The sequence below is a fragment of the Acartia tonsa genome, chromosome 3, assembly GCF_053477335.1.
Source record: "Acartia tonsa isolate MP-2025a chromosome 3, ASM5347733v1, whole genome shotgun sequence".
NCBI lineage: Eukaryota > Metazoa > Arthropoda > Copepoda > Calanoida > Acartiidae > Acartia > Acartia tonsa.
The window spans coordinates 6,189,640-6,214,352 of record NC_137262.1 but is presented as its reverse complement, the minus strand read 5'-3'; the positions used below and the strand labels follow the sequence as shown (position 1 = coordinate 6,214,352).

General features: G+C 32.3%; 4 protein-coding genes across 5 annotated transcripts; all 4 read left to right on the top strand.

Moving 5' to 3' along the window:
- Positions 1 to 186: 186 nt before the first annotated feature.
- On the top strand, positions 187 to 15,339 carry LOC145313153 (uncharacterized). The gene is made up of 16 exons (XM_080152429.1): positions 187 to 429; positions 818 to 1,047; positions 1,351 to 1,458; positions 2,602 to 2,683; positions 3,009 to 3,186; positions 3,655 to 3,764; positions 4,205 to 4,333; positions 4,585 to 4,720; positions 4,911 to 5,037; positions 7,283 to 7,439; positions 8,408 to 8,532; positions 8,904 to 9,007; positions 9,480 to 9,541; positions 10,373 to 10,500; positions 14,122 to 14,187; positions 15,068 to 15,339. Exons 1-16 carry the CDS (start codon positions 261 to 263, stop codon positions 15,176 to 15,178), a joined length of 2,022 nt encoding a protein of 673 aa, XP_080008555.1. The 5' UTR covers positions 187 to 260; the 3' UTR covers positions 15,179 to 15,339.
- On the top strand, positions 11,447 to 13,682 carry LOC145313156 (uncharacterized). The gene is made up of 3 exons (XM_080152432.1): positions 11,447 to 12,189; positions 12,625 to 12,705; positions 13,052 to 13,682. Exons 1-3 carry the CDS (start codon positions 11,653 to 11,655, stop codon positions 13,490 to 13,492), a joined length of 1,059 nt encoding a protein of 352 aa, XP_080008558.1. The 5' UTR covers positions 11,447 to 11,652; the 3' UTR covers positions 13,493 to 13,682.
- Positions 15,340 to 15,854: 515 nt separating the features above from the next.
- On the top strand, positions 15,855 to 18,624 carry LOC145312915 (uncharacterized). The gene is made up of 4 exons (XM_080152122.1): positions 15,855 to 15,903; positions 17,321 to 17,588; positions 17,725 to 17,934; positions 18,175 to 18,624. Exons 2-4 carry the CDS (start codon positions 17,328 to 17,330, stop codon positions 18,622 to 18,624), a joined length of 921 nt encoding a protein of 306 aa, XP_080008248.1. The 5' UTR covers positions 15,855 to 15,903; positions 17,321 to 17,327.
- A 359-nt stretch (positions 18,625 to 18,983) lies between these two features.
- LOC145313154 (uncharacterized) lies at positions 18,984 to 24,711 on the top strand. 2 transcript variants are annotated; one of them, XM_080152431.1, is made up of 4 exons: positions 18,984 to 19,336; positions 20,344 to 20,425; positions 21,774 to 21,874; positions 23,237 to 24,711. In XM_080152431.1, the coding sequence occupies exons 1-4, from the start codon at positions 19,031 to 19,033 to the stop codon at positions 24,329 to 24,331; spliced, it is 1,584 nt and encodes a 527-aa protein (XP_080008557.1). In that variant the 5' UTR covers positions 18,984 to 19,030; the 3' UTR covers positions 24,332 to 24,711. The 2 variants fall into 2 exon arrangements, with proteins under 2 accessions (XP_080008557.1, XP_080008556.1); XM_080152430.1 differs by having other exon boundaries at positions 23,231 to 24,711.
- Positions 24,712 to 24,713: the final 2 nt, after the last annotated feature.

The following is a 24,713-nucleotide window of genomic DNA, read 5'->3' as shown; positions in this document are numbered from 1 at the left end:
CACAAAAATTACAATTTGTAGTCATATTATTAGTTTGATTATTTTTATACCTATTAATGTGATTTACAATTAATGCTTTAGCTTTATATTTGCAATTTTATTAATAATTCAATTGATTTCTTTTTATTATGTGATATATTTATTTCAATAAAAATCATTTAATAAATGTGTGATATTATATACTCAAAATTTTTACAGATTTTTACCTTGCAGAATAAAATGATTTTTTCAAGCACAACAATCTTGTAAATTACCCAAAAATGAATCATATTAGTGTGTCAGAGGTGGCTGTTAAAACTACCTTTGAAAATATTGAGGATCATGGACAGCTGGAGACGAAAATAATTCATTTGATTGATACGTCTGCAACAGAACTTGATTCGAGGACTTTTGATTTTCATGAACTTGATAACAAGCCAAGACGGACAGGTATAATATTTGAATTAGTTGCGTAGCTGCTCCATAACTCACGTCACGTAGAGTAATCCAAAAGAATGAACGTATGAACATGCCTTAAGCTAAGATTTAAATCTGAAAGTAAGATAGCTTAAAATCAGCACAGGACCTATGTGAAACTTACACAAAATAGAGAACCCAAACGATTCAGTAGTTGTTGGATCTTAAACTTCAATAAGAAACCTACTACTTAATATTATATTATTACCCCAAGCCACTAATTATAAAAAATAGCTGCACAGAAATTCTACAAATCTTCCGGGAAACGAAAAATTCAAATGAGTCTAATTGACAAACAAAAGAATCATATCTCCTTATCATTATTTTTTGCAATATTTTTTTGTGAAAGTTCAAATTTTAGGACTAAAAGAGACATCAGCACTTGAAGAAGCTGCCCAAGCTGTTATGAGTGCTGCCTTATCTCTAGAAGAATCTACACTAGCATTGAAGAGAGTCTTTCCAGAATCTACCTTCATCATCCATAATATTAAAACCTCATTGAAAACAGCTTCTGATAATGTTGATACTGTTTCTACGCTACTAGAGGAAGCTATTCTTATTTGGAAAGAAAAGTTTTCTACAAACATTAAGGTAATTTTTTTGTACAGGTAAATCATTTTCCAAACATTTTTTATAGTGTTCTGTCTGTTTTCGGTAATTGATTTCTCCTTAAAAATTTTATTTAATATTCTACTGTTTATTTGGGGGAGAGGTGTTTTTTTCAGGTTGGGTGAGTATAGGCCTATTCTAATGAGATAAGATTGATTTCAACAAGCTTAGCTTCCTTGTAAAGCACAGAAAATTAAAAGTAGATTTTTAACATACTTAAATTTCTTTTTCTACATAAATGAATCTCATTCTTTTCCAACTAAGTGTTTTTGTATTTGGGATCAGGTTGAATCTAAAGAAAATGGCGGCACTGCACATGATGACTCTGATTATGAAATGGAGAATGAAGAATTACTTGAAGAAGATGGTGTTCTTGTGGAACAATCAATGCAGGTAAAACATAATGTTCACGTCAAAATGTCCGTGATGGATTCCTTTTACTGTTATTTTAGACATGTTTCAATCGCCCTTTTGATTTTCAACTTTGCAATTGCAGGCATAACGATTCCAATATATCAGTATGTAAAATCTTACAAGTAATTTAAATTGCATAATTCTTAGAAATAGTGATTTTTTTATATTTTTGAAATGGCGAATCCTGAGATGTTACGTCACAAGATTAAAAGCTTAAAAAAAGTATTTACGTCCCTATGAAGTGAAATTTCAGCAAAGGGGTAGTTTCACGAAATGCATTTGAACTTAATTTAGTGAACCGCATATTTTTTCCTGGTCAATTAGTTAAACTGCATTTATATGGCATATAATTGAAAGAATTTTAATTTTCTACCACGTAGTTTTTAAAATAAAGACTTGAAAATCGTCTTTTTAAATTGCATATATCACAAAAAGACGATTTTCAAGTCTTGATATTTTCAAAACTACGTGGTAGAAAATTGAAATTCTTTTAAATATATGCCATATAAATATAGTTTAACCCATTAACTAGCCAAAAATATGTGGTTCACTAAATAAGTTCAAATGCCTTTCTTGAAACTACCCCTTTGAAACAGATTACATTGATGTACCTAGTTAGGTTAATACTTCTAAACCCTATTCTGTTCCTTTAATTAGGGTTGGCAATCCGTATCCTAATCCGGGATCCGGAATCCGCCAAATTTTTAGTCAATTTTGGAATCCGAATCCGGAATCCGTTTTTTGATAGCGGATTCGGATTCTTTATTTGGTAGGCTTAAATAAGCGTCTTGAATTTTTTTCTTTCAACTCCCCCTTTTTGAAGGCAAAGATTATCATCATTATATATAAAATCTTTTAAAATCTGGTTCGATTCTCGGAAGTGAATTATGGAGAACACCAAGAACATTAATTTTTAGGACATATGTAGCACTTAAATTTTTTAATTTAAAAAAAAGCCTTTTAAAATATTGCTAGAATTCGGAACCCGCCAAAAATAAGATTCCGGAATCCGTGTCAATCCGCCATTTTTTTGGACGGATATTTATAAGAATCCGAATCCGGTCCAAAAATTTGACGGATTGCCATCCCTAATTCTGATATTATTCAAAAATATTGGTTAAGGTTGAAGTCGTAGAAAATAAATATGATACTGGAGTTAAAGTAGAGTGTCAAGAATATGATTCTAAAAATGAAGTGTCCACAGGAATTAATGCAGTGACACTTAGCATTGTAAATACGCTTACAGCAGAGAATCTTTTTTTTATTTGAAGTTACTTAGCCAGCTATCAATAATACATAGCAATATTTTGATATTTCATCATGTTTTCAACTTTATTATAGTTTTACATTTTACTATTATATCATAGAATATTGTTTGCTAGTCATTGCTGCGCTACCTCTAAAAGAAGTTGTAATTTTATGAATATATAAAACTATAATTCAAGAATGTTAGATGTCAATGGGCTGCTCTTAAAGAGTTTTATTAGAAGTTTAGAACTTATAAATTACTAAACACTGCATTTGTCTAGTAAAAGTATTAAAAGAATGCAAAGAGTGTGAGTTTACTACAAGTTCAGCCAAAGAGTTGAGGTTGCATGTTCGAAGCCATGCAAACCTATCCTGCACCCAGTGTGATTATACTGCAGATAGGCGGAAACAGCTGCGTCTACATTTAGCCAAAATTCATGGAATTAAAGAGGAACACAAGTAAGAAAATTAGGGTTGGACCGGATATCCGGCTGATTTATAATGCCGGATATGCGGTTATCCGGCCTGAATTCCGGGAATTTGACGGATATTTAACACTGGCCAGAAATCCGGCCGGATACCGGATATCCGGCATTAGAAATCAGTTGGATATCCCGTATTCGGCCCAACCCTATTTTACATTATTTTATTTTTAACAAGAATGGCAATTTCAATTAGTAGCGAGGCTTATAAACATAACAAAAAGCCTTTCCTTGATTCCTATTTTCATTGCATCGCAATAGATTAACGTATGGACAAAAATGTTTTTTTTATCATAAGATTCTTCGCAAATAAAATTAGACATTTATACTTAGTAATAGCCGTTTGTCTGAACATTCTTGCCGCTTTCTGTAGTGCTTAAACAATATGCACTACCAAATATTAAAGAGTAATGTAAAATTAAGATTTATGTATATTGTTTTTTAGATGTGGTAAATGTAATTTTAAAACCTTACTGAAAGCTTCTCTGATGAAACATTGTAGAAATGAACATGGAGATAATAAAATCAAATGCCAGGATTGTGATTATGTTACAGGTAAAAGGATTTAATTTGAGCCTCTGGCGTCTTGTAGCTCAGAAGAGAATAAAATAAAAAAGTTATAAAAAAATACACTAAATGGTTGCTATAAAGCTATAGTAATAAAAAACCCAAATTATTTATACGAAATTGTTTTGTTAAAGCTTTCAATTAGCCTGAAAGTTTTTACTATCTTTTACATTTTGACTCTTTAAAAAAAAATTTCAAACTCTGTAAACAAATCTTTTAAACCATTCATTGGATTTTTAAGTTTTGGGCTCAGAATTTAATGAAATGTTTTTTAATATCGTTGAAAGAGAATTTATATACCTAGGTAAAAAGAAAGGCATAACACAACGATGTTACATTACAACATCTATTTAAATAAAAAATAAATGTTTTTTTTTGTATAATGACGAAAGGCAAATTTCATTTCCAATGTACATTCGTTTTTTTAGGTACCTTGTCAAGTCTAAATCGTCACATAGAGGGAAGACACGAGGGTAAAAGGTTCTCATGTGATTTATGTGATTACACAGTTATGAACAAAAATAATCTTAAGGAGCACAAAGCAACCAAACATTTAGGTAAATAATTTTTCATAGTCGGAATTTTATAATTATAGAGTAGCTGCGACGAGGGAGGGGTAAAAGGATTCGATAATCCTTTCATATCTTAATTTGTTCGCTGGTACAGAGAGACATAACTGTCCTAAGATATTTAAAGACTTAGACTTTAGTTTTGGAGTTACATACATTAACTACGCATGGCATAAGAGTTTGTATATATAATGGATAACCTTTTTGTTTCGCAATTAACATAAAAGTTCTTGTTTTAGGTATAAGATATGAATGTGGTGAATGTCCTTACACAGCAACACTAAAAAGAAACCTAAAGAATCATGTCAAGTTAAAACATTCCACACACAAACAAAATCAGTTCTACTGCAATTCCTGCAATTTTGATACTAAGGAAATTATCTTTATTTCTTATAAATCCACAAATAGTTGCTTTTTTGAACTAGGGATGCTTTGACCCTGTCATCTAGGAAAAATAGCTCAAAACCATTTTAAGACGTCTAAAATAAAATAACCTTAATCTTTGTTTACATAGTTGTAAATTACTTTTTGTATGTTATAATAATGAATTTAATATTGATCAGGACCTGACTGAAATAGAATCTCATATTGAGACTGAACATCAGATAAGTGAAGAAGTGGATAAGAATTATACAATTAAAGAAGTAGAAGTGCCTGCTGCTGCTGAGAGTGATAACAAGGTTCTTGTCCAGGATTGTTGTTGTTTAGATTATTAGATTGTTATAATAATATTCCACTAGGTACCTAATCATCTTTTTTAGAAGAGAAAAAAATGGAAGTGAAATTGTTTCTAATCTGATCACAGTAGGGTAAGGGGGGGGAAATTTCGGTTTTTTTTCGTTTTTTTTTGAAAAAAATTGGGGTAAATATTAATATTTTCAAATGAAACCAAGACCAGTAGAAAGCTTACGGAAAGGACTATCAGGTCCTAAAAGGACATTATCCTAGGACTTTTAGAAGTTGGCCGAAATTGACCGCAAAAAAGTTACCGATATTTCCCCACCACCGGGGGAAATATCGGTAATTTTTTTTCAACCTAAAAAAAATCGATGAAAAACGGCCAAACGGCCAGTCAAACATAAATAATCATAATTAGTATAGGTTATAGGGATTATCCACAAAAAGTTTCATAATGATCGGACTATTCCTTCTATGTTAAAAATGAATTTTTTTGAAAGACGCGAATTTTCGATTTTTTTTTCGAAAATTTTTTTAAAAAAAACTTAAAATTAATATAAGAAAAAAACGTATTTTATTACTTTTTAGGCCTGATCCTAAAAAAGCTCACATTGAACTATAGATTTAGCCAAAAAAACATGAAAATTGATTAAAAATTGACCTCAATAATCGAATTTGAAGCAAAAGTGTCATCTTTGCAAAAAATCTTGACCACATTTTAACCTTTAAAAAATCGATGAAAAAAGGCCAAACGACCAAACAAGCGTAATAAATCATAATTAGTATAGGTTATTGGGATTAACCACAAAAAAATTCATAAAGATCGGACTATTCCTCCTATGTCAAAAATATTTTTTTTTCAAAGGACCAGAAATTTTGATTTTTTCCTCGCAAAAATTTGCTTCAAAAAATAAAATTAATTTTTTTTTGTTTTTTATCTGTTCTATTCATTTTTAGGCCTAATTCTTAAAAAGTCCATATGGAATAATAGATTTGACAAAAGAAAACATGAAAACATGACCTTAAAAGTTGAATTTTAATTTCTTTTGAAATTACCGATTTTTCCCCCGGCGCCAACTTTGGTCATTTTTGAAAAAAATATTAACCCGATTTTAAAGCTCTCAACGGATTTGGAATAAGCGGGCAATTTCTAGTTCAAAAAGTTTTTTAGATCAGCTCTAGGTCTTACCAATTTTTGTGTAGGTCGATCTTTACACACCTACTAAAAAATTTTTGGGAAAAAAAAATTTTTTGTCCGACTTTGAGACCCAATAAGTACCCTTAATATTCATCTCACAAAAAAATCATTGGAGAAAAAGGTCATTTAATGAAGGTAGGTCGAAATTACCGAGAATAGCCCCTTACCGAAACTTCCCCCCCCCCCTTACCCTAGTAGTTTTCAAAGGTTGGAGGGGGGGGGGGCCCGGGGGGGGTATGTGATTTTATCAGCTGATCTTTAAGATAGACTGCTGATTTGTTTTATGTTGATACGTCTTACCAAAAAGCATCCTGTACACAACTTACCTGGTCCGTTAGTCTGTCGGTCATGCTACAAAATAGATTTATAAGGGGGGGGAGTTTTGACACATTTGCGTAAACCTGGTACCTAGGCTTTATCTTTTGACTGACAGGATAGGTTATTAAAGATAAAATCATTCTTATTTGATGAATTTCACGAAGTTTTAAGATTTTGTTGATAGACCTCCAGGTTCCGGAGCTGTAGGCCTCTAGGTGGTCTCTGTACAGGTAAAAATGAAAAAAAAAATTTTTTTTAAGATACAGGTTAACTTATAAAACAAAATATGCATCTTTTTTAATATTATTCACATATTTGAAGAAAAAAGATGCATATTTTGTTTTACATGTTGATTTATAACTTTATTTCATTTTTACCTGTACAGAGACCACCTGGAGGCCTGCAGCTCCAGAACCTGGAGGTCTATCAAAAAAATCTTGAAACTTCGTGAAATTCATCATAGAAGAATGATTTTATCTTTAATAACCTATCCTCTCAGTCCAAAGATAAAGCCTAGGTACCAGGTTTACGCAAATATGTCAAAACTCCCCCACCCCCTTGTTATGCATGGGTTTCGTATTTTTTATTATATCTCATACATGTCGTCTTTTTTCTCTTTCTTATTTTTGTCTAGCTAAATCTATAACACCCTTTGTCCATGTGTCCATCCATGTTTTTTATGGATACTTATGGATTTTGTCATTCTTGTTCAAGAACCACTCAAACAATAAACACAAAATTAGACAAACAAACCCACAACGAAACCAAAAGTTGAGAACCAGAGATATTATTGTGATAAATGTTCATATTCAAGTACAAAGCTTGTGTACTTCCAAGTACATGTGGAGCACAAACACGAGGGAGTGGTGTACAACTGTGACCAGTGTACTTTCAGTACAGGTAGCACAAATATTTTTTTGGTTTATGAAAGACTAAGCAAGGTCGCCAAAATTCAACGTTTCACTTCCAATATTTTAATATTTAAGTTTAATTCTGCCAATCCTTGCGTGGAGCTCTAAATTGCTCTAATGAAAGGGATAGTTGCATGAAGTGCATTTAAGAAAAATGATTTCAAGCATAAGTTACAAATAAACCATCAAACATATAGAATAATATCCTTATACTAAAGTAACAGGATGTTTGTTTGTCTGTGTGTCTGTACCGAAGGATCTCGCTAACCGCTGAACCGATTGGGTTCTCCTTAACAGGGTAGATTCTCATAGATCCTGGGAAGGTTTATAACTATTATGGGGGAGGGTACCACCACCCTCCCAAGAGAAATGACAAAAAATAGATTTTTTTTTAATATCTGGGAGACTTCAACGTAACATAAAGAGGTATCCGTAATATTATAGGGACTTTAACAAACAAAAACATTTAAAGTGCCACTAGAGGCCTCTAGGGGCGTAGCCGCTAGTAACATATATAGTATTACAATAAATACTAAACAATTAGACATAACTAAATTAGTCGTCATGATATTTTTGTGAAAATAAGCCAGCTATACAAATTGCATATATCACAAAAATACAATTTTCAAGTCTTGATATTTTTAAAACTACGTGGTAGAAAATTGAAATTCTTTCAAAAATTTAAAATATCCTCTAAAGATGTAGTTTAGCATTGACCAGGAAAAAATATGCGGTTCACTAAATTCATGTTTAAATGCATTTCGTGCAACTATCCCTTTACTTAATCTAACCTTAAAGCGTTTTTTTTTTTGCTCAAATGAGTAAATTTGCGCAACTGATAGATAGGTAAACAACCTACTATTTTGTGAGCTTTTGAATTGGAAACCAAGTTTAACCTAAAAAGATTATCATCCAATATTCATATTATTCAATTTTATTTTTGTTATCATTTTTTAGGCAGTCGGTTATCATTAAATTCTCACAAGAAGCGGCACAGCCAAACTTTTTATTGTGACCAATGCGAGTATTCTACCTGGAACAAACTTCTTCTTAAAAGCCATAACCAAACTAAACATGACAAGGTAGGAATTTGATTTTTCAATTCGAGCAACCCCGCCCCCCTACCATACAGACACATTGGTACATCGACAAACGTCCTAATGATTAAGTGATCTAATTATCCGATTGTTCTGATTTTTGGTGTATTGATTCCTGGGACAACATTATAAGCAAAACAACTCTATAATCAAGTCCTAAAAATGTAAGTATGTCCGTAAACATTATCCTGTTTCAAGAAGTTTTTCAACAAGTTTACTCACAATTTTGCTTTGACTCTTGTTTATTTATATTATTCTGATTATTCAGTTCTGACACTATACAAGTGTTAATGTCCGTTTGTCCTACCTTTTCAGAGCTTTGCTTTTATGGATGTTGTCATCCTTGTCTATTTAAGGTGAGCATACATTGTGACGAATGTGATTTTGTGACAACAGTGACGTACTACCTGACTAAACATAAAAAGAAAATGCACCAGGCAAACAAATTTCAATGTGACAGGTATTTACAACTTTATCAATATTATGGTTTGGCCGGATATCTGGCCTTTTTCAGAATAATGATACTTAAATTATCCGGATATCGGATATCCAGCTGATTTCATATATGCCGAATGGCCAGATATCGGCATTAGAAATCAGCCGGATATCCGGTATCTGGTTAAAAGTATAGGGCCGCCAAACCCTAATCAATATGCTGTATCTTTTTCTTATTCACTTATAATATTTATAATTTTTTATTTCTTTCCTTCTAATTTACATATACTTTTTCCTTTATTCCATGTCTCCACCCCCCACTTTAACTCATGTGAAGTAATAAGGGGGGGAAGTTTGATTTGTGTAAATTATACCATTGGCGGCTTTTTTGAAGAGGAGGGTAGGGGGGGGGGGGGGTTGAGGTGTAATAGAGCTGTCCATTACACTAGTACCTAAAGTTTTATCATAACATTTTTTTATTCTTTGGCTTTGTTTAGATGCAATTTTACTGCTTGCTATCCTAGTGATCTCAGAATACATAAGAATGCTGTTCACGAAGGTAAAAAAATTCAATTTAAATCTTAATTTAATAGCAGCAAACCTTTAACTGGCAATTTGCTTTTTTAAAGGATATTCTGTCATTTTTCAAACATGAAAGGCAGCCAGACGCGTAAAATAAAACGTTTTAGGCTGAAATTTTTCAAATGGCTTACCATGGCTTTTCAGCGCAGGTTAAATTAACATAAAGATTGAAAATCAAGCATTTAAAGTTAATATTTTTAGTTTACGTGCTTTCTTTTTAGTAGCGAAGCTACTATATAATTTGAAATGTCCGTCTGTCTGAAACGTTTTGGGGGAAACGTGATTTTCTCGGCTCCTATTCAAGATAGATAGCTGATTTTTTTTAGTGTAGATTCCTTTGACATATGCTCATCTAATCTATACATTGTTTTGTCCATCTGTCTGTTGTTTGGGGTGCTAGATCGATTCCTAGATTTTCAAGTTTTCGTGATTTTCTCAATTCCTTTTCAAGATAGATGGCTGAAATTTTCAGGGATTAATCAATTTTACATTTTACATATTTTCACTAAGTTTTATGCAGGATTGACGACTGAAATCATAAGGGATTGAATATGCTCATATTCTACACATTTCCACGAAGTTTCATTAAGATTTGTCTATTAATTGTGGTGCTAGATCGATTCCTAGATTTTTCGTGATTTAATGGTTGCGTAATTTTGAAGTTTTCGTCATTTCCCTATTTCATCAAGTATATTGGATGATACTGCTCTATAGTAAATTTGTTCCCGATATCCATTCATAATTTTTTAGCTCTGATACTTATGGGTGTTGTCATCCTAATTAAAATATTTTTTCTAAATTTGTTTAGGTGTAAAGTTCAGTTGTGATCAATGTGAGTTTGTGACCCGCCGTACCGGAGATCTTAACAAACACAAGAGAACCGTGCACGAAGGTGTTCGTTACAACTGTATGTACTGCACCTATTCGGCTACACAGGTATAGTAACTTAATAGTATAATTAGTTTAAAAGCCACCACAGTATGGATCTTATATCTTATTATATTATCTTATTTGTTAGGTACCTTGAAACCTTTGAGTACTTTTAAGTGAATTTTGATTGACTGGTTTAAAGTGTAGTGTCCATACTTTTCAACCAGTAATTTTGTTTATCATTATTAAGAAGTTATATTAATTTATCGCCCTTTGATGGTTATGTAAAATTAAAGAATGATTTTAGTTTTGTGTTTTTTTCCTTTGAACCCGGCACTTCTGGAAATTTTGAATTCACGGGAACTTGGTTATTAACTTCAAATATTTAAAGGCGGTTCTTTTGTTAATTATCCTTATGCAAAGTTTTGACTCCTCCCCCTTTTTATATAAATGCCGACTAAGCTTAGGAATTGCGGGAATTATGTAAATTAAAAGGAAGGGGTTTAACAGGGATCAAATGACAGTTAATTAAGTTTCTCGTATTCATTCGAATCCGGTGGATAGGAACCGGTTCTCATACATACGAAAAAACTATGTCTAGCATCGTATTATATCCAGCTTTCTACAAATATGAAAATGTACAATCATAAGACTAAAACCAGTTTTTTTAGCCAGTGCCTTTGGCACCTCGGGGCAAAAAAACTGGTTTTAATCTTATAATTGTACATTCTATATTCGCGGAAAGCTGTTTATAATACGATGCGAGAAATAACTATTCTCTTCTAGCTTTTTTTTTTGGATAGGGGATAGGGTACTTTATTCTCCTATGCTGGGGGCCCCAAACACGGGGTGGCTGGCTACACGGACACAGTACCCAATATAACCTAACCTAAACTGACCTAAATTGAAAAAACTAACTAACGAAAAACTACCACCCCTTTCCCTCCCTCCTTATTTTAAATTAGGGGGGAGTGGTTTTGTGCTTATTCTATTTAAAAGTTACGTTTTTTGGTTAGACAAACATATTAGTCTTCTAGAAACGTTTTTCAAATTGTACTATTATACTAGGCTAAGCATTAATGCATCGGTAAGCTCCGCCTTTAATTGGTTCACCCTTATTACGTCTAGACTCCGCCCTCTTTTTTAAAGTTAACCCTGTAAGTAGAATAATATAAAAACTCAGTTAAGCAACATCATTTGTTGCAAGAACAACACAAGATGAGGACCACACTACAGTTATTTGCACTTGTCAGCTGCCTGTTAGACTTCAGTCATCAACATGCCATTTTTAATGAACCTCCCGCCAGGCAATCTATTGGTATGCCAGTGGCGGGAAAGTTAATGTGTAATCTGCCAAGAAACGATAATCATATGTCTGTCTGGTGCGGTGGTTTGGGACCTATGCATAATTCAGTCAACAAGGGCCGTTGCGGAATTTGCGGTGATGAATACAGCGCGCCGGTCAAACAATTCCAAGCTGGCGGTAAGTATGCCACAGGTACTATTGCCAGAAGCTATCAACCTGGACAAGAAATTAATGTTGAAATTAATCTTGTCGCGAACCATAAAGGGTTCTTTACCTTTGCACTGTGCCCTCACAATGATCCTAACTCATCACCAAACAGAGAATGTTTTCTAAATAATCAGCTGACTGTGAACAATGGAGCCCGCTACTATGCCACTAAGGATATTGGTTTGAAGACTATGAAGGTGAAGCTGCCTGATGGACTAACTTGCAAGCAATGCATTTTCCAGGTATTTTTTTATATTACTGGTTATTGTACTATTTTAACAATTAAAATAATTTAATGTCCATGTTAGAAAAAATCTCAAATTATGAAGAAAATGTGCTTGAATTAAAACATATTTTTTAATTAATTTAAAATAATCTATTTGTCTAAGAATAGTTTCGCTATTTTTGGTTTAGAATTTCTTTAATATCTCGGATTTAGTAGCGAAGCCACTTTATAATTCACTTAGTCTATCCGTCAGCCATAGCGCTATGGGGTAAATGTGACTATATTTGTCCGTCTGTTTGTCGGTCATGCTTTAAAAGAATTTTTTTTTCCATCTTTGTAATGACAACCAAACATCTGCTTTTTGATTTACTTTGTCCGTTTGTTGAATCTTTGACTTTTATGTGCTTTGCTATTTTTGGATGTTGTAATTCTTGTTTTTATTATATTTTAGATGACCTACACAAGCGGAAATAATTGGGGAGCCGGGCCACAGAGTGCTGAAGTACAATCAGAGGATTGTCTAGCAACCACGGCAAGACTATTTAAACACATTATTTTTTATTGCACGTTTGAAAGGGAGGTGAATCGTTAGATAAGTCACATTTTTATTGGTAAATGTTTCGCATATATTTTGAGGATTTTCAGTCATGTTGTAAGAAATAGTTATTTTTTTAAAATTTTTTGGCTCAAGTGCCAATTCCTTTTAAAAATTAAATATTTTTCAGCTTAAGACTTGAAAATTTAAGCAAGATCTTTTTTAACTAACATTTAAATTGCTTGAAGCTTTGAATAAAACAAACTGTTGTTCTTCATTTTTCATTAAAAGTTTAGTGTTTTTGTTAAGTATAAGTGTTTAAATATTCTATAAAAAAAATCAGGGAAAGAAAGGATGTGGACCACAGGAAACATTCAGAGGATGCTCAGACATTTGTATCGGATCCTTCTGTCCCACAAATCCATGCGCCAAAGTTGGAGATGTATCTGGAGGTGGTACCCCACCTACTCCCGTCCTAACCCCACCTACACCTGTACTCACCCCACCTACTCCTCCTGTAGTCACCCCAGTGACACCTTCAATAACACCTCCAGTTGGCGACATCTGTTTAGCAGCTGGGATTAAGCAGCAATATTTCAGTGTCCAGGGAGATTTATACTGCAAGGCAGCTTGTCGAGGCAAGCCAAGAGATGTGTGCTATGCAGCTGCCAATGCCAAGTTTCTGTGTGATTGTTCCAATGGATTGGGCCGGTCATTGGATTATTATCCTGCCGTCATGTTGGAGGCTATCAAGTATCCAGATGATATTGTATTGTTGAGATAATTAAGATTAGAAGATATATATCATTATATTTATAAAGATTATAAAATTGAAGTAAAAAACGTTGTTTAACTATAAAATATAAAGATTATACTATATTTATTTATTCAATTAATTACCTATATAAGAATTATTATGTTAATATTATAAGAAATCTTTATTATGAAAAATAAATTCTTTTGACAAAATGAAATTAGTTATGTCTTTTTTGTTAGTTTTATATTTAATTATTTCTGTACTATATTCAATACATAGGTATATGTTTCCTTTTTCCAAAAGAAATGATTGATAAGTAGAATTTTAAATAATGAGGCCTAAAGTTTAAAATTCGATTGAATTAATACTTCACTTAATTGGTTTAAAGTTTCCTCAATTTGTAGTGAACAATTGATATACGTCCCCTACGATGATAAACAAAATTAACCCTTCAGAAAGTTAAAATTATTGGTTGAAAAGATGGGACATTATTAGCTAGAAAACAAATTTCATAAAAGGTACCCAAAATATTGACCCAAGGAATAAAATAACTTGGTTAAAAAACTTTGGGTACTAGTGTAATTTATAGTTCTATGTCACCTTCATCTCTGTGAAAATAGTAATTTTTATTAAAATAGTGGGTTTTTTTTATTTAGAAACGTTTTTTGGAGGAGCATTTCAAGATGAAACATCAGGACTTGGCGTCTCCTGGAGAACAACAGGTATTTGATATATAAAGGAGAACGATGTCCGTATGTATGTCTTGTGTACTGAACTGATTGGACAATGCTTCCATTAGTCATGCGAAGGTTTTAAGTTAATATAATTTTTTTGTGGGGGGATGCTGAGGCTTGGACAGACGCACCTCCTTAAACCTCTCCCAAAAAATTTCACTGGTTATATAATAAAACAAATCATTGTATTGCTTTATTTTTGAATAACTATTAGACAATAACTAAAAAGTTTTGTAGAATTTTAGCTTTACTTTTTATACTTCTTTCTATTTATTTTCAAGGACAAGCATGTCTATAAAAAGCGCAGCAATAATATCAAGTTTGACAAAAAAAAAGTAAAGGGGTAGTTGCACGAAGTGCATTGGAACTTGAATTAAGTGAACTGCATATTTTTTTCTGTTCAATAGATTAAACTACATCTATAGGACATATATTTAAAAGAATTTTATTTTTCTACCAGGTAGTTTTAAAAATATCAAGACTAGAAAATCATATTTTTTTATATATGCAACTTATATGGCTTTCCTATTTTAACAAAACAAGCATTATAACTATTTTAGTGGTTCATAATTGTAAATTGTTTACTATCTATTGTAATACAAAACTATGTATGTTAACTTATGCTTGCAATCAAACTTTTTAAATGCACTTCATGCAACTATCCCTTTAATTAAAATAAAAAAGTTTTTAAAAGCATTTTAACTGAGTCACAGAAACAAAGTAAATAGTAGCTACGTCGCGCCATGATATATATTATATAATCCAGATTTGTTAATACTAAAAAATATATGTATCATTGTATATGAAAATAATTTTGTTTCTATTTGTTCAATGTTATTGTTCATGTATGAATGTTTTTTTTTTCTAGGTTTTTTCACCCCCATCTTCTGTACCTGAGAATTACGCAGTCAAGAAAGAGATCAACATTCCATTCACTATCATCAACAACCATCAAAACATTGCCAAAGATTATATTTAGTGGCTTTCAATATTTATATTATTTCGTTGTTAGGGAAACATATTTCCTGATGATGTCTCACCTCATTGATCAGAGAAATCATCTGACATTCTTAAAGCCCTTGTAAGGTAGCTTTACTCATTTTTATCTTAAGTAGAAATATAAAATGTGTAGGAATAAGATGTCAAAAAACTGTTCCAATCCGGAGCTAAAATATTAAAAGAGGGGAGGCGGAAGTGACACTTTTTGAAACCAAAACTAAAAGTCAAAGGAACTCAACTAAATAAAGAGTTACAGCTCTGATATTTGGCATGGCAATTGCTTTAAAGAGGTACAATATGGATCTGTTAAGAAAACGCAATTGGCAATTGGTTTAGTAAGGTACAATGAGAAACAGAGTCGCCGGAAAATTGTGTTCCCGATCTTGTTATTATGTCATTTCCCCCCCCCCCCCTTAGTTTAAGCTTGAAAAAAAGCTATTTTGAAGCTTTATTACCTTAATTGATTCAAAATGCTCATTTAAAACAGATTTAAAAATGCAAATTAAAATTATTGTTTTGTCAAATAAGCTTTGATTTAATAATATTCTTTATAACACAATGTGCCAAAATATATGTAATATACAGTAAATAAAATTCGTATTATTTTTATTTTTTATTTTCATAAAGTATGATAAGTAATCTTAAAATTATATTTCAGAGACTTAATTGAATTGTAAAAATGTGTGCAGTTTAGAAAGTAAAAGGGTAGGTTTTATGTAAGGTATCTGTAAAAATATTTGTATTATTCCTGGTATGTTGGCTCTGTGGGTTTAATGTCCGGCCTCAAAACTGAGATTTATCCTATTTGGTTATACAGGGGTGTATATTCTGCAAAATTGACCCTGAAAAGGGGGGTGGGGGGTAAAAATAAAAAATATGTGGTTGGGGGTAAAAATGTAAAAATTAAGAGAACTGTAAGCATTTTTTTCCATTTTCCTCCCCTCTTTGGTGAAAAAAAAACTAAAAGAATATAGGGTGAAAATATTTTTCGATTTTATCCCCTTCTTTGCTGGAAAAAACTAGGAGGAGGAAAAATTTAAAAAATTGCAGCAGTGGAAAAAAATTAATCTTTTGCAGAATATACATACACCCCTGTGATACTGTCAACTTAAAGTTTCATAGGGAGGATTTAGGCTTTATTGTTTTCTTTATAACTAGTGGCTGCTTCCCTGATTTCTTAGGGCTCTGTGTTTGAAGATTTAAAAAATAGCTTAAAACCATCCAAAGACTTAAATTTTAAAATTAGACCACTCTGGAAATCTTAATCGATTCAGTAGTCCTCAAAATCTTACGCTTCAGACAAAAAAAATTACCTAGGGTAAGGCGGGGTGAACTCGGGTGTTTTTTCGTTTTTTTGAGAAAAAAAATAGGGTAAAAAATTATTATTTTTAAATGGGACCAAGACCATTAGAAAGATCTCGGAAAAGTCTAACAGGTCCCAAAAGGACGTTATCCTAGGACTTTGGGAAACTTGTCAAAATTGGACTTTAAAAAATTAACCGACTTCGTCCCGCCTCGAGGCGAAGTCGGTGGTCGTTTTTCAAGCTTCAAAAACCCCATGACATATTGATTTTATTACAGCATGCCTTAAAGGATAAAGTTGCTAAATGTAATAAAGAGCATGCACAAAAATTTTTATAAACATCGGCAATTTTTTTCTACAAAAAATTATTTTTTCCGAAGTATGCGAAATTTGACTTTTTGTATAAAGTTTATGTAAAATTGCAAAATTAGTAGGTATAAAAAAGGCCAAAAACGAGTTCGCCCCGCCTCAGAAAAAATCAATTTGTGAAAAAAATTATACAAGCTTTTTTAATGTTTTTAACGGAAATGGATAGCCCATTAGATGCTTATTAAGTCCCGTGAAGACGTCTAAGCCCTAGCCTTTACCAGTTTTTGTACAACGTAATCTTTCGCCGACCTTCAAAAAAAATCGAAAATCTTTTTTTTTCGTCCGACTTTGAGACCCAATAAGTACCCTAAAAATTACCGACTTCGCCTCGACACAGAGTTCGCCCCGTTTTACCCTATTACTTTATGTAAGGTCATTGCATTGTATGGGATATGCTGCTATTGTTAATTAAATTTACTTGATTCCTTACATAGAACATTCTATTTGAAGTGGAAAAATGTTGATTCTAACATCAATAAGATCAGAAGTAGCAACAGATGAGGAATTAAAGGATACTTCTTTGGAAAAGGAAGAAAACAATGATGAAACAAATAAACTTGAAATAAAAACAGAAAATATTACAGTTAATGATCATGATGAGAATGAAATTGACATTAAAATTAACAATATTGTTGATGGAGGTGATGTAAGTAATTCAACTGGATCTGAACCTGCAGCTTTGCCAATCACCAGTACAAAATGTTCTCAAGATATTCAGGTATTGGAATATGATATAATATTTGACTATTATTCCTTTATATTGATTTTAGAACGATCAAAAGCATCATTTTTTGTTGTTGAAAAAATCTATATTTTACATAATATCAATAACAATAGGACATGATATATTTCAGATCAAGAACGAATCCTCATTTGAAGATACAGACACAAGAACAGATATTCTAGATATAGACATAGTTAAAGAAGAACTCAATATAAGCACTGATAACCAGACTGATGTAATCGAGGATTTTAATAAAGAACAAGACAATCTGAATTTGGATATATCACAAGTTACATCAGAAATTACATCTACTGTAAGCCAATTTAAGGATTTTAATAATGTAAGTTTTAAATTAAAAGATATTCTTAATTTGATAATGAATAGCTCTACAGTCTACTTAAACTTGCTACTTATGAAAGGTTTTATGCTATTTTGTTGGAGAGAGTAGATCAGTCTTCTAGGAAAACTCCTTTTCCATTAAAAAAGCAATTTCTCTCCCTCAAAATAAATCTAAGTTTAGGGTGAAAGCAGGGTAGGTAGGTATCTAAGCAATTGTATTCTAAAATACTTTTTTCTCTAGGAAAAGCTACCAGAAACAGGTGAAAAACATAAAGCTAACGAGAAAACAAATTCAAAAAAGGAACCTTTAAACAGGTGGACATGTAAACATTGCAACATTGCAATGACTACCAAAGCAAGGTTAAGACTTCATCAAAACGATTGTAAAAAATTTGCTACAACAGAAACCAGATTTTATTGTGATATATGCAAACTGTCATTTAGAAAACAGATATCTCTGAAGAAACACAAAGAAAAAAGTCATCTAGATAAGTTTAACAGCAAAGGAGTTTTGTCAGCCAGCTCAAAATCAAAGTCAGAAGCTAAGAATGCTACCAGTGATATAATGAAAATTGAATTGAGTGATGATGATTGTGCTGATATTGACAACTCTTCAGATATGGAACCATTAGATGAGGAATATTTAACTATAAAATATGCTCTTTATGATTTAACAATAGGTTGTTTATGAAAGAAAGTCATGGTTAGGTAAGGATTTCAACTTCCTTGTTTATTTACTGAATAAAAATATTGAACAGCATTAAAAGCTTAAAATTTAATGAGACATATCTCATACATAAGAAAAATTTAATATTTTCACCTAAAAAGCATAAGCTAGAAAAGACATACTTACATTATTTATTATTATTAAAAATTTCGTGATTTTCTATCATTCTTTTTCTTACTTTCTGTTTTATGATCACTGAACAATAACATTATAATTTGCTGCATATTTTGACTTTGAATTTTTATCCATCTATGATTGTCAGTGCTTTGTCGCATTTAGATGTTTTCATCCTTTTTCAACATCAGTAAAAAGAGCATTTTTTTGATTGTTAACTATACAGGACGATGATATATACTTGGTAAACACAATAATGATAACTCCACACCAAAAGATAATTCTTCCCAAAAATGTATTTTTAAGCAAGGAAGCACTGAATCAATTCAAGTCCGTTTCTGATAAAAATAGAATAGCCCCACTTAGAAAACACAACACAAAGTCCATTTTTACCGGAAGTAGTGTTGCAACCCCACAACAAAAGATGATTCTACCCAAGAATGTATTTTTAAGTAGGGAAGCAGAAAATCAGTTCAAGTCCATTTCTGATAAAAATAGCATAGCCCCACTCAGAGAACACAACACTATAAAGGAAGCAGATGAATTACAACAGCATAAAAAGGTAAAGAAAAAAAGAAGTATTACTCTTGATGGGGGGGGGGGGGTTAATGCAACCATCTCGTAATCAGTGATTAAATGGCACTTAGAATTCGAATTTTGATCTGAAATTTTTCATGAGAAATCCTTGGTAGGTCTATTTTCCATAAATCGAACAAAAAGTTGGAAAAGTAACGGCTCAGCCGTTTAACCGTTTTTTGCCTATTTTCAGGGCAAATTCATCATTAATTACGTAGGAATCAACTTTTTATAACATATTTTTGGTTTAATTCATGTAAAATGATAACAATAACCATTTTTTAAATTTCTAGTACCAACAGCTACCGGCTAGAACCGTTTGATAAGGTTTTTGAGCGACAAAAAGTATTATGTGGTGATAGGTTTCGTGACTAATTTGCTCTTAAGATAGCCCATAAATGGCAAAACGGCTGAGCTGCCAGCCGTTAGCCGTTACTTTTCCAACTTTTTGTTCGATTTAGGGAAAATAGACCTACCAAGGATTATTCATGCAAAATTTTAGATCAAAATTCGAATTCTAAGTGCCATTTAATTATTGATTACGAGATGGTTGCATTAACCCCCCCCCCCCCCTTATACTCTTTACCAATGACGTAGGGTCTTTGGGTATGGGTAAGCACCAAGCAGGAGGGATGGAACACTAGTACTTAAATTTATCGTCCATTGTCCTATTATTTAAAATTGCCAAAATTGTAATTATTTTCCTTCTTCGTCCACGAAGGGGAGGGAGAAATTTCAATGACACATTTCTATAAATGAATACATGCAAAGATCAACCATTCGAGCATGATCAAAATTACGAAAATACTATAATGTTGATACCCTCCCCCCAAAAATTCTGGGCATTGATTAGCCCACTCCATGTAAATTTTAGGTACTACTTTTTTCCCCTCGAAAAAAAATGTTTTATTCAAAGGCCATTAGCACTTTCCACCCCCTCCAAAATACGTTCTTGCTAAACAATTCCCAAAAAGTTCTACATTTTGTGTTAAGGTGAAGCACGAAGAAAATGATACAAATGACTGGAAATATATTCGGGAGCAGCCAAATAAACTGGCGGAAGAAGAAGTTGAAGGTGCTTTAAAAATATTTATTTTACCGTTTGATTTTAGATACGAATCTATATATTTTAAACCATATTGGTATATTTTTCTTGTTTTGAAGTGAGTTGTTTTATAAATATTAGGTACCTATTACCCTACAAAGACGAATTTACAAAAAAAAAAAAGGAACAGAAGATCAATTTATAGTCATTTTATGTGTATTAGGATGTCTGTGTATTATAGGAGAAGGGTTTGTGTTTGTCTGAAAGGGGACTATGCACGAACAAGAGCAAGTGATTCTAAATCTAAGCACCTTCCAGCAGAGATTCTAAATAATTTTTCTTTGGTGAATATTCTAGGGTTACTTAATTTTTTTAGTCTATGTAACGCTATTAAAGATAACCCTAGTATTTTCACAAAAAAAACATTTAGTATCACTGCTGGAAGGTGCTTAAAATCTATTGCTCTTATTCTTGCATAGTCCCCTTTGCAACTTATTAATCAAAGGGATGGTTGCATGAAGTGCATTTAACGAGTTTGGGTGCTTGGAGTAGTCAACCTTTTAGTGTTGGCAATCCGCTCAATTTTTGGGTCGTAATAGGATTCTCACAAAAATCCGCCCCAAAAATAGCGGATTAATCCTTGAATTGCGGATTCTTGCTTTTTTGGCGGATTTAGGATTTTTGTATTGTGGATTGCGGATTCTCGCAATATTTTTGTAAATAGAAAAAATTCTAGTCCCTACAGCGGCCATTTTCTAACCCTTACTTAACCTAACCAAAAAGAACCATGAAAAGCTACTGTAAAAATAAAATACAAAAAAACATCATTTTACAAATCCGAATCCGCAATTGAAATTGCGGATTCGGATTCTGGGTACAAAATATTGGCGGATTGCGGATTACGGACTCGGATTGCAACCCTAACCTTAATATATGTAATTTTGTATTACATTAAATATCAAACAATTAGGCACTACGTCGTCATGATGTTTTTGTGAAAATAAAACTGTCATGTAGGTTGCATATATCAGGAGAATATGATTTTCAAGTCTTGATATTTTTCAACCTACATAGTAACAAAATAAAATTATTTCAAATATATGCCCTGTATACGAAGTTTAAACCCAACAGTAAAAAAGGCAGTTCACTAAATTCGAGTTTAAATGCATTTCGTGCAACTACCCCTTTTAAAATAAAATGAATTTCCTGTTGTAGAGTAGTTGTAAAAATTGTCGAAGAAGCATTCAAGTCTGTTTTTCTGATTGTTTGATATTGGAAATATCTTAGCTGGTTTTCCCTTGATTTATTCAATGTGGTTCATTTGAGACAATAGACCCACGTTAATATGAAAATAAAAATTTTAACTTTTAATTTGTAGGTGTTAGCGCTATGACTGGTAATAGTCGACCTCCGTCACCTTTCCAATCCGAACCTGGCGCAGGGCCTAATCCTTCTAAGCTTATCACAAAAATTACCAAGGTAACTAAAAAGGTTCATTTTCTCATTTAATAATCAAAAACATCAATTTAGAGGACCATGAACGATTAAACCTGCACGCCCTCCCACCCTCCACTAAAAAATCAAAGGTCTGACTTCGTTTGCTTGAAAATGGGGAGAATTGACAAAATAATACAAAACAAGGATGACAACATCCATAAGTAGCGAAGCACAAAAAAATGTGGATGGGAATACGTAGAAGTAGATTTAAAGTGTATTTATTAAAATCAAGAATAGATTTATTGGAGAAAATAAACACGAAACCTTGTTTTATTTTGTATGATGAAGACGGTTAAAATAAATTACATACTAGATGCACATAACAATGGGGGAAAAAAATTGAAACTGTTAATGCAAAAAAGTTTTAAAATTGGACCAAATATACCAAAGATATGGGGAAATAAAAAACCTGCTAAAAGGCAGTTTGGCCGCCATTGTTTCTTTTCTTAAAACACCAGAAATTTAATTTTAATATCTTTAACTGAAAAATTTTTGAAAATTGGACTATAAACACCAAAGATATGGGTAAAAATGTGATAAATACAAAAATAACCAAAAATCTGCAAAAAGGCAGTCTGACAGTCATTGTTGTTTTCTTCAAACGACAGGAAATTAAAATTTTGATATCTTTAACTGAAAAAAATTCGAAAATCGGACCATAAACACCAAAGATATGGGGAAAAATGTGAAAAATATAAAAATAGCCAAAAACCTGCAAAAAGGCAGTCTGACCGTCATTGTTGTTTTCTTCAAATGACAGGAAATTTAATTTTGATATCTTTAACTGAAAAAATTTTGAAAATTGGACCATAAACACCAAAGATATGGGGAAAATTTTGAAAATATAAAAAATAGCCGAAAACCTGCTAAAAAGCAGTCCTACTACTATTGATGTTTTATAGTTAATTGTGCTCCTTAATGATGGGAATGTTGTCAAAAAATTTCAGCTCTCTATCTTTTATAGGAGCCGAGAAAATCACGTTTCCCCCAATTCATTTATTACGGACGGACAGACGGACGGACATTGTGAATTATAGAGTAGCTTCGCTACTAATAATCTTACCCTAGCTTCTAATAATTTTTATCTACAAAATGACGAAACTTTGCTAAGTATAAAAAGATGGGAAAAGAATTTTTTTCGTCCAATATCCCATTCTAGCAATCCTTTTTGAATATTGGTACATTAATGTCCTAAAGTAGCGAATCAAAAATAAATGCCTTTTAGTAGTAGAGAAAAATATTTTCATTAAAATCCCTTAAATGCTACAATTTTCTTTTTTTTTACATAGTTTTATACACTGGTAAAATAATATTTTGTGTTTTAATTAATAAATATAGTTTCAGGAGTTGAAGAGTGGGTATACCTGTGATATTTGTAAAAAGAATTTTACACAGAAATATTCACTTGTTGCTCATATGAGGGTTCACACTGGTGAGAAACCATTTGCATGTGATTTGTGTGAAAAGGCATACCAAAGAGGCAGTGATTTGAAAAAACACAAAAGGAAACATACAGGAGAGAAACCATATTTGTGTGATCAATGTGATAAGGTTTTCTCTGACAGAGCTGTTTTGAATCGCCACAAGAGGGTCCATTCTGATGAGAAACCCTTCGCATGTGATTTGTGTGAAAAGACTTTCAAATGGAGCAAGAATTTGAAAAATCACAAAATGAATCATACAGGAGAGAAACCATTTTTATGTGATCAATGTGAAAAGGTTTTCTCTGACAGTAGTGCTTTGAATCTTCACAAAAGAATCCATACTGGCGAGAAACCATACTCATGTGATCTATGTGAGAAGACCTTTGCATTTTTTACAAACTTGTCCCGTCATAAAATGATTCATTCTGGTGAGAAGCCACATGCCTGCGATCAATGTGAAAAGAAATTTAAAGATCGTTGGAGTTTGACCAAGCACGAAAGAATCCATACAGGTGAAAAACCATACACTTGCGATCAATGTGACAAATCATTTTCATGGAAAGATAACTTGTCCCGTCATAAAATGATGCATTCTGATGAGAAGCCATACGCATGTGATCAATGTGAAAAGAAATTTATAGATCGTTGGAATTTGACGAAACACAAAAGGATTCATTCTAGTGAGAAGCCATACGCATGTGATGAATGTGGAAGGACATTTTCTCGGGAGACTTACTTGATTAATCACAAAAGAATCCATACTAGTGAAAAACCATTCTCATGTGATCAATGTGAAAAGTCATTCACACATAGTAGTACATTGGCTGTCCATAGAAGAGTTCATTCTGGAATGAAATTCTCATGTGATCAATGCCAAAAGAAATTTTCTAATAATTATAGATTGACCATCCACAAAATGGTTCATACTGATGAGAAACCATACTTTTGTGATCAATGTGGAAAGAGTTTTTCTGATAAAAGTAATTTGACTGATCATAAAGCATCAGACCACTAGTTCTATGTCATTAGGCCATAAAAAATTCCATGGACATTTAGAAATGATGAAAACCTCTATTAACCCAGTTCTACCATGTGTATCTTTATTTTAATGTGCCAGGTTCGAATCTGGGCCCAACATCGAGTCATAACTAAAGCCGTTAAAAATGGTTCGTACTGCTGCTGTCAGTTGCGCGACATAAATAGTTAGAGTAAGGGAATGTCTTGGCCCAAAACAGGTGCAACTCATTATCTAAAACTCATAATACGGGATCTCCACATTATTCCTTTTTTTACTTAAATGAAAATACTGTTTTCAAGTACAAAGAACAATCATTGATTTGCTAAGTATTTATCTTGTAGTGTGTGTAAAAAATATAATTGTCAAAAATATACTATTT